General features: G+C 32.9%; 1 protein-coding gene and 2 long non-coding RNA genes across 5 annotated transcripts; 1 reads left to right on the plus strand and 2 right to left on the minus strand.

Annotated features, from left to right (window-relative positions):
• On the minus strand, positions 562-2,439 carry LOC104777645. Its single transcript, XR_766318.2, has 3 exons — positions 2,311-2,439; positions 822-1,129; positions 562-745 (listed from the first exon to the last, which is right to left on the minus strand). It is a non-coding gene; the product is annotated as an uncharacterized LOC104777645 (long non-coding RNA).
• Positions 2,743-4,103, minus strand: LOC104777646. Its single transcript, XR_766319.1, has 4 exons — positions 3,792-4,103; positions 3,609-3,714; positions 3,280-3,375; positions 2,743-3,164 (listed from the first exon to the last, which is right to left on the minus strand). It is a non-coding gene; the product is annotated as an uncharacterized LOC104777646 (long non-coding RNA).
• On the plus strand, positions 6,343-8,265 carry LOC104777647 (protein PELOTA 1-like). Of its 3 annotated transcripts, none has more exons than XR_766320.2 (6): positions 6,343-6,530; positions 6,885-6,957; positions 7,227-7,265; positions 7,363-7,450; positions 7,544-7,649; positions 7,967-8,262. XR_766320.2 is itself a non-coding variant. In XM_010501932.2 (6 exons), the coding sequence occupies exons 1-5, from the start codon at positions 6,499-6,501 to the stop codon at positions 7,629-7,631; spliced, it is 327 nt and encodes a 108-aa protein (XP_010500234.1). In that variant the 5' UTR covers positions 6,343-6,498; the 3' UTR covers positions 7,632-7,649; positions 7,967-8,265. The 3 variants fall into 3 exon arrangements, 2 of the variants coding, with proteins under 2 accessions (XP_010500234.1, XP_010500235.1); XM_010501932.2 differs by having other exon boundaries at positions 7,356-7,450; positions 7,967-8,265; XM_010501933.2 differs by lacking the exon at positions 7,967-8,262 and having other exon boundaries at positions 7,356-7,450; positions 7,544-7,828.

Genomic DNA, 10,011 nt, shown 5'->3' on the forward strand with positions numbered 1-10,011 from the left:
AAGCATATTCGTCCGATGACAGAGTTAACATATGACTATGGAGTTTCTTCTATAGAGCCTATTGGTGAAGATGAGAGACTTTACAAAGGCAACGAGATTTGTCTTTGTGGTTCAGTCAACTGTCGTGGCTCTTTCGGCTGATTTGTACTCTATATATCCTTATTTGGTTATTGTGTAATTTGTTTCTCTAATTTCCGTTTTTTCCATTTAATTTCTTTGTTTTTTCCATTTAATTAATTTTGTCTAATGAAAAATGTTCTTGGTTTTCTTTGATTTTTCTGTTCTCTTCTTTAATTTCTTTGTTTTTTTCATTTAATTTTATCTAATAAAAATGTTATTTTTCCATTCAATTTTTTTGGTTTTTACATTTAATTTTGTCTAATTTCTCATTCATTAAATTCAATCGATATCTAAAATAAATTAAGGCAAAAGCCCTAAAAATTCATTTGTGAAATGCGAAAATAAAAATGATTCAATAGGAAGCATTCTAAAAAGGTATATATATATATATATATATATATATATATATATATCATAATAATTTTTCTATAACCACTAAACCTAGTTTCCTCCCATAAAGTCGTATCACGCGATCCCCAAGCTAATTTGTATTCATCGAGTACCACAAAATTTGTCGAGTAAAAACGCCAAAAACGCATCCGACTCTACACAAAATCATCGAACTCAACTTATGTAATAGAGACGCTTCCCACCGATGTCATCATCGAGATACTCTCAAGAATACCTACAAATTCCATCACAATATGTTGTTTAGGGTCATCCATACTTTGAAGTCCGGATTTTGCGGAATTGTTCCTTACCAGGTCATTACCTCGGCCGCGTCTTTTGTTCACCTTCAGATATTCCCTCATCCTCGAAATTTTGATTAGAATGTAATTAGTGTTGTAGCAAGTGACTATCATATCGAGTTTTTTGGAAATTGGTGGATGCGAAATTTTCAATCTGTTCAAGGATTTTACATAGAAAAGTATTAGCCACATCACCTTTATCCTTGTGACTCGTGTGAGTTTTTGATGATATAGTCTTGGTTTGTCATTTCCGGTAACCATATCTTGAATGTGATGATGTTTTGGCGACTTGATAGATCAGTAGAGATGGAAATATGGAACTGAGCAAGTAATAGATCAGATAATTTAAAACAAAAAATCTACTGCCATATATATATACAATACAAATTCATTTGGCTGAGCGAAGCCATTTATTCTTACTAGGGATGAGACCCCGTGCGATGCGCGGGATTGTATGCGAATCAATTATAATTTAAATTTTCTATAGACTCAGAAGTATATCATTAATAAAAAACCTACATATATACTATTTTATGAAATTATTTTAATTAACATGATTTTTTTTGGACCTAATGTTTTTGCACCATTAGCACATGTGTTTAGTTGGCACTGATGCTAATGTATTTTTTTCTGTAGTTTTTTTGTTTTGGTTTTCCTTTCATGTTTTTGATTATATATATTTGTATATGATAAATTGGGGGTTAAAAATATATTTGAAATTATATGGTCCCATGAATGTGGTATTTATGTAATTTTGTATTGTTTTTTTTTGTTGTGCAATTATATATGATAGTATTTTGTCTGATTTACCACTTGGTTAAAATGGGTCATGTCTTAGGCAATTATCGAAAGCTTTTTTTTCCACTTGATAGGCCTATTTGTTTTTTAGTATTGGGTTTTTTTGCTTATTATGTTTTTTATTTTTTTGGTTTTGTTCTGTAATTTTTTTCTTCTTCATCCATTCATCCTCCGTTTCCAGCTTTCATGATATAGTTGGATTGTAATTTATGATATAGTTGTTTATGGCTTTGATTGTCGAGGATTCCTTATTAGTCTTGAGGAGATAGTTGATGAAGTCTAATTCGGTTCGTCGTGTGGATGCAGACTAAGTGAGATTCCTATTTCTTTGTGTTGACGTTGGCGTTGCTCTGTTTTTTTTTTTTTTCTGATTAAGCTTGTTTTTAAAAAATTTTAATGTTTTATTGTTTGGCGGTATTAGTTTCCCCAAATTTGATTTATAGGTTGAAGAAGGGAAGTAAAGATTTGGGTTGTTTGTCAAATATTTTTGTTTTTAATGTCAAGACATACATACACTTTACGTTATACGTGTGGATGGATTACAAATCTTACTATACAATTACAATTTTTTTTTTTTTCCTCCATGGCTCCATATATTCTAAACAGAGACAATTTAATCCTAACAATGACGATTAAAGAAGATTATTTAAAGTTAGTGAAATTGACTAAAAAGTCAATAACGTGAGAGAGAACTAAACTTTACCTCCTAACCATCTTCACTCGGAAGCAACACCATCATCTTCTCGCCTGATCCTCGTCGGCTCCGATTTGCTCATTGTAAAACACCGGCCGCCGTATAAACGTTATCTCTAATTTATCTCTAACAATATTCTCCGACTCGTTAACACCATTGATCTTCTCGGTAGGAACGCCCCGAATATATATTGGATATTTTTAAATTGATTATTTTGCGAAATTTGCTATTAATTCTATTTTTAGTTTCTTAATTATAGATGCAAGAATTTGTGGACTATGAATGGTTAAGATGTTTTGGTAATAGTTAGTAATCATATTTTTTATGAGATGTTTACTTTTCAAAATTTCATGTAGAAGATATTTTCGTTTCGTCATTAATGATACAAATATTATTATGAATGATAAAAAGAAAGGTAAGGATAAATGTATATATGATTTTGGGAAGACCTCCAAGCTCCAATGTTGTATTTTTGCTTGAGTCACTATTTGAATCAAAAAGGGATTTAAAGAACTGAGTCACAAAACTTTCATTGAGATTCGTATTACTACTAAATGTGTATGATATTTAGTAAAACTGTGCATAGTCTTCAGAGACATCTTGTTTGTTCGATATTGGATACTTACTTGCACCACCGTAGCTCAGCATCAGTCGTTTATCTCTAGCGAAACATATGTGCCTTGGAGCTTGACCAATTTTCGTCCTCATCGTCCTGACATATGTTGCGGCTGTCGGATGATCGATAACAATACCTTGTGTTGTTGCAAGTACGGAAGTACCGGTACCGGAACGTTGTTCTTCTCTTCTTCCAATTTTGGAGTAAAAGCGACGGTTCCCTCAGGTACCAGCTGTTGATTGTTTCTCTGTTGTAATGTAAATGGATCAAATAGATTAACATTACATGGTTTGTTTGTTTTCAGTTTCCAACCCGGTAGAAAGAGAATGAGGTATGGTTGGAAAATGTGAGATTGTATTTACCCAATTCAATAGCTTTGCAGGTTCGTGGTTCCATCCTTGGTAAGAGGTTTCATACTTGTCTGCTTTCTCCGGTAAGAATTGAATATACTCGATAACCTATACAAAGTTTTAAAAGAATATTGTGTAGAGATTAGGAAATGATGAGACTGTCTTCTGTTAAGAAAGGTCCCGCTTTTGGTCACTGTTAGGTATTAGTTGTCTTAACATTTGAAATCTGCAATAGGAATCCATTAACAATGTTTGATTAGTCTCGTCTCTATGCTAAACTCTATAACCAACTCCGCTTTTGCTACATATCATATACCTATGAGTACGTATTCAAGACTTACCCTATCATTGATCTTGCTCCTTCTTCGTAGCAGAATGTTTAGACCTAGGTGTGCTCAGCTTTTGATCGTTACCAGAGCCTCTCACATCTGCTTTTACACTCATCCACTGTTAAGAACGAATCAATCAGATCTTGAGCTGTTATGTTTAGAAAACATAAAGCTGACATTTAAAAAAATACAAACCTCTATGTTTCTCTAAGTCAGTAAATCAAAACTTGAGATAGTAATATAATGATATCAAATTTCGTAACATCTTCACAACATGTCTTCCGCTAGTTCTCTCGCTGGACAATCGTATTGTGCAAAAAAAAACACCCACTCGAATGATTCGATTCCCTGTATACTTCTCCCTGGAATTCAAACTCAGCCGGATTTGAGAGAGATGCGTGATTGGGTAAGGTTAGTAGATGTCAATCTGGGCGGAGACTATAACAGAGAAAAGAAGGTGAGGAGAGAACTTTTAAAGATGACATGTGAAGAGGTTAGAGAAGAAGAGATGCGTTACGAAGCAATTATGGGGGAAGAGCGACCGATTAAAGATGGCTTTATGGTTAACTTATGCAACGTGGCCGAATTTAATTTCATCATACTCAATCTGTCAAATGGGCTTATTTCAATTGGACAAAACAAATATCCATGAAGCCTTTTTGTTAATTTCTCCAACCCAACAAATTTGTTAATTTATGCTTCTGATGTGACACTCTCGAATGAGAGAAAACTCTGCTATTATATATAAGATTTTCTTAGTTTCATCAAATAAAATGTTCTAATTTTTGGATCAATTACAGAATTGAACCTTATTTCCTAGATTTTTATTAGTTTAGGACCTTTTGTCCAGACTTACAGAAGTTCATCAGAGGCAAAGTCGATTTTATCCTTCGTTTTTCTATTCTCTAACTCAAACATTAAACGACTGAACTCCTCCGGCTTTGCAATTTCTCTTCACAACAAAGAGACATCAGAAATGAAGCTCATGTGTTGTCTTCATATCCGGTTTCAAAGACCTTCTCGTTTTATAGGTTTCATTCTTTCTTGTTTTCAACTCAAAACCCAACCAAAAAGCTTTTGAGATTTGCTTTTCAAAAAGTGAAACTGATTTGAGCAAACCAACCTATGCTTCTTACAACCGTAAATTTGAGCTCAATTGCCAAAAAAAAGTAATTGTCAAAATTATTTCAGATTCAAAGATGAACTGGACAATTTGATTCAGTTATGTTTATAACTAGAACCCTTGAGTTCACCAGGCACTATCCCCTTAGGGTTTAGTTTCCTTCATTCAAAGAAAAAAATTAATTGAATCCATTAAATTTTTGAATCTCTTAAATGATGTATGTGGTGGAGATGTGTTGTATTACCCAATTGAGTTGATGAAGTTGAAGGTGAAATCGTTGATGGATCACGCTGGTTATAAAAGAAATTGGGGTTGGAGGAAGCGATGGTTGTGGGGGAGAGAAAAAGCAATGAAGCGAAGAAGAAGATATGGGTAAAATAGTATTTTTCCTAATCTGAAAAGGTCTACTTCTGTAAGTCCGGACAAAATGTCATAAATTCAAAGAATTAGCCCACTAAAGGCCCAAATCAATAAATATCCCTCTAATTTTGCAATGTTGGTAAAAGTATCATCAAACTCAAATCACTTTGAAATCTCTCACATATATAATTCATGTCATTGCCATTTTTCTAAGCAAATTTTCTAAATGGCAAAATTAGTTTGACCTTTCTAATATAAAAATTTCTTGTTTCTTATTAGTTTAACATTATTATTTTTTTTGCAATTGAGCTTTCAACAAGCTTCCTAATGGATTTTCGAAAGCCCTATGAAAGCGAGATTCCGATCCGGACTCCAAAAACAGAGAACAAAATTTGCGTGCAGTTTCCTTATTTCATAGGTTAATTTATACTTTTTTTATGTAACAATGGAAAAACTATTAAACAGATAATTCATTAGATTAAATAGTCTTACAATAAGATTACGGTAAAAGGCACGATACAAACATGAAAACCCTAAAATTCTGTTAATGAAGTGCGTTAGAAAGAAAAGGATTCAATAGGAAGGAAACATCGTATTATGGTAAGTAATAATTTTCTATTAACCAATGGACACAACACACAATCATCAGCCTCAACGGATGTAAGAGAGACGTTTCCTATCGATCTGTAAATTCCATTGCAATATGCCGTTTTGTGTCGAAGGAATGGGCTTCCTTACTTCAACCTCCAAATTTCACCGAATTGTTCCTTAGGTCACTGCCTCGTCAACGTCTTTTGTTCACCTTCAGATTTGGCAGTGAGTGGCACTACTTCTCATCCCCTCTGCCTCAAGATTTTGGTGACAACGTAAGTGTTGTGGCAAAAATAGTATCATATGGGTTATTCTGGAAGTTGGTGCAAGGAAATTTGTCAATCTGTAAATTGATTTACCTATTTGAACAATAAAACGTTGACATATGGTGTTATTATCCGTTTTGAATCTTTGTTTACTCACTTATTTTATATTTTTTATTGAGTCAAAGAATGTTTTTAGAGTCATTTAGGTTATTCCCAATGTGAGGTTTTAAGCTGAGGTTTTAAAGAAAAAGGAAAAAAAAAAAAATCAGAAAATGTGTAATTAATAAGAGCTGCCTCTTATTTAGTAACCTGGATTTTGCATAAGAGACTGTGACGTGTCACTTACTGGTTGGATGAACCGTTTAATATAGAATTTTTTTGTTTTTACCCGATCATGGTTCTTTTTCTTCCTCTCTCTCGCTGTCTCGCGAATCTCTCGGATTGCAAGAGTTGTTTCACAATCAGTTGGAATCGGAGGAAATTGAATTGATTGGAATCGGAGGAGATTGAATCTGGAGGAGATTGAATTGATTGGTCATGGGAATTTCACTGTTTGACATTGATGGAGAGACTCGTGTGCTTCCTCCCTTTGAGGTGACTTTAAATGATTAACTCTGATTTGTAATCATGTGGAGATTAAATTCATAAGCCCTTCTTGTTGATATGAAAGTTCAGGAAAGAAATGAAATAGGATTTATGGTGGTAGGTTTGTATTTTTGGGGTTCTTACCTTTAAGGGTGTGGAACACTGATTTGGGATTTATATATGATGTGGATCTGAGTTGCTCTGTTTACAACTATGTTTTAATTCATGTTTGCGGTTGCTATCAGTGTTAACGGGACTCCTCTACTTGTTTGTATATCTTTTGCTTGGCCACTTCTCTAATCACCCCGTTATTCGGCTCATGCAATTTTTCGTTGATTTCTAACATTATGTTTTGGTGCGCAGACATAGCCTGGGTGAGGTTATCCATGCTCCCAACGTGATGAATATGATCAAAGATACAAAAGCAGCAAAAGAGGTGAATTCAAATGTTACTTTAGCTAATACATTACCATCGTTAATTGCTCATTGAAAACTAGGTTAGCTTCAGAGGTGAGTCATAATAGATTAGATATTGATGGATAAAGTTCTTGTAAACTTAATGGTGGATGGAACTGGATCTAAAAAGCTTCTTTTATATCATATTTTGTGTTCACTGTTTCATGACTCGGTTCTCTGTTTTCTGCATTGTGCTCTTGAAATGTACCTTTGTCGTCCACCTGCCTGATATGAATTTGCCTATTGCAGGTCAAAGCTCTCAACGATTTCCACACCATGCTTTCAAATGTCAGTTTCTTTTTTTGCGATGAACAGAAATTTTCATTTAATATTAAGAATCTCAATGTGTCTTAACATTGTTTTGCTTTAAAAATCCAAGATGCAGATCGTGCATGCTATGGAACAAAACACGTGGAAGTTGCTCATGAACGAATGGCAATCCAAACACTTCTCATTACGGACGAGCTTTTCAGGTTTAGTAATGGAATGAAATACGTTTATTTTTGGGTAGATTTTATAGGTAAATATGAGCTAATAATTATGTGTGTCGTGTGATATGGGTCCAGGAATTCTGACGTGAAAACAAGGAAGCAGTATGTGAATTTGGTGGAGTCGGTGAAACATTCGGGAGGAGAGCTTTTATATTTTCTGTGATGCATGTGTCAGGGGAACGTTAGTGTTTTCTTCTTTTATCCCTTCTTTCTGATATTATAAGCATATTTGTTCATCACTTTACACTTGTTTCTTTACAAATGGATGGCATTGTAAATAAACGCAAAAACATGTATTTACAATGAAGTTGACCCAACTATGACCTTGGCAATATCAGTTGGTTCTGTCACGTTTACTTTGGTCTTCATGCTTCCTACTCTTATTCACTCTCATGTAATATGAGTGACACATAAGCCATAGTTAACTTCGATTAACCAACAATAGTTAACTCTTATTCACTTTGGTAACTCTTTTTTGTTTGTTTGTTTGTTTTGTAGGTAGCATTGATCCTTTTCAGCTCTTTGACAGAAACGATTGGGAACACATTTAGGCCATACTTTGCCGACTTGCAGGCTCTTCTTCTCAAGTGTATGCAGGATGAAAGCAGTAGTCGAGTCAAATGTACATTTAGGCCATATTCTTCTACTTTAATTTCTCAAACTAAGAACCAATTATTGGAGGGAAAAATTGTAATTATGTTTCCCAAAGTTCTTATTCAACTAAAGTACATCTTATATTAATTCAAAATTATAAGAGCTCCAAAAATATAACTCCCAATAAAGTTGCCCTTAGTTTTTTTATGGAGTCTTTACAGGGTTTTGGACACTTTGGAAGAAAATGAGTCATTCTGGATACAAAGAAGCATATGAGAAGGATGTTGGTTCACGTGGAAACCCGTCTGGCTAAAAGATCTGCATGGCTAAGCAACAAAGTCTAAACCGGCAAGTTTCACGTTAAACCCGCCTGGCTAAGCAACAAAGTCTACACCGGAAAATTTCACGTTAAAACCGGCCTGGCTGACAAAATGTCATAACTAGGTTGTTACCTTTTTATTTTATTTTGAGAACTCTATGATTAAAATATATTTGATTTGTTGGGAGAAAAATGCTAAGTTTTATTTTACGTTTTCTTTTTGCAACTTGAGACTTTTTTTGTAAGCCACTCTTTTAGGATTCTAGAGATTCATCCTCTTTGACAATTTAGAGAAGATTTCTAAACCCTTCCTTATTATTTATGCAATATCATCATGTTTTCTTCATCTATGATTTCTGATAATTTTGCTAGGTGTGAGTAGTTTTCCAATTGGGTTTTAGAGTTCTAAGTAGGAGATTCAGTGATTTAGTGGTTCAGTTGGTTGATATAGAAATTTAATTCTTTATGGTACTTTCATTCATATGTTCTTAATGGTAGAATATGATTGATCACCTTGTTCTAGATTCTATGCCTCATGAGTGTTCTATAGAATGCTTGAACTAATATGAATTGAGCAATATTTCTCTAACCTGCAAAAGTTGATGTTAGGGGATATTTTGAATTTAGTGGACTTGTTTAAAAATGAAAAATTGATTAGAAGATTACAAATGAAAGTTCAGTAATTGAGTTGTTTCTTATATTTTCGTTTTTATTCAGATATCTATTGGATATGGGTTTGGATCAGATATTATCCGATATCCAAAAATAATAAAACCAAAAACCGATCGATTATTTCCTCAATATCAGTTTGCTTATAATCTGATTTTTTCGGACTTTTAATTAGTTTTTTATTAGAAAAATTATTATTTTTTTATTAAATAAATAATTTCTCATTTAATCAGTTAAAAAGGTTATTTATAATTTATAATATTAAACTCCACATTTTTGTAAGAGAATTTGTTAGAAATACCCTTTTTGGGATACCTCTTTTCAAAAATACTAATTTTTTTTGGAGCATTTTCATTTTTATCATTTTTACACAATTACAATATGTTAAATTAATTTTGAGAATTTTTTTTGAGGTTTTGGTTTTCTATCTTACATTTATAATATAGTTTTGAGGGGTTAGAGTTTAGTATTTGGAATTTAGGGCTTACAATTTAGTTGTTTTATATATAGAAAAGAGGTTTTTTTTTTTTAAAATAGACAACATGAAAAAATATTTTTAAAAAATGACATATGAAAAGTGATATATTTGAAAATCCCCATTTTTTGAAGTGAAATATTAAACTCGACTTCTTATTTAATAATGATTAATATTAACATCGCAAATCTATTGGAAAAATGTTATTAGTTTTCTTACGACAACACAGGTTTCGTTTTAATAGGTTTCTTTACTAGAGATTATTTTTTAACTCTTACTATGTTTGCATTTCAGTTAATCGTTGTTAGTTTATAATTGAGTTTGGTCTTATTATGTGATATAATTAGAAAAATTAAGCTGTCTGTAATTAGTATGTGTGCAATTAGATGTGTTGTTTCTAAGTTGTCAGTTGTGACAAGTAGCAAAGGTTACGATCGTACGACTTATATATAACTGTGATGCACAAAAGATGTTGGAGATTTAAGT

This window comes from Camelina sativa, chromosome 3 (assembly GCF_000633955.1).
Source record: "Camelina sativa cultivar DH55 chromosome 3, Cs, whole genome shotgun sequence".
NCBI classification, from domain to species: Eukaryota; Viridiplantae; Streptophyta; class Magnoliopsida; order Brassicales; family Brassicaceae; genus Camelina; species Camelina sativa.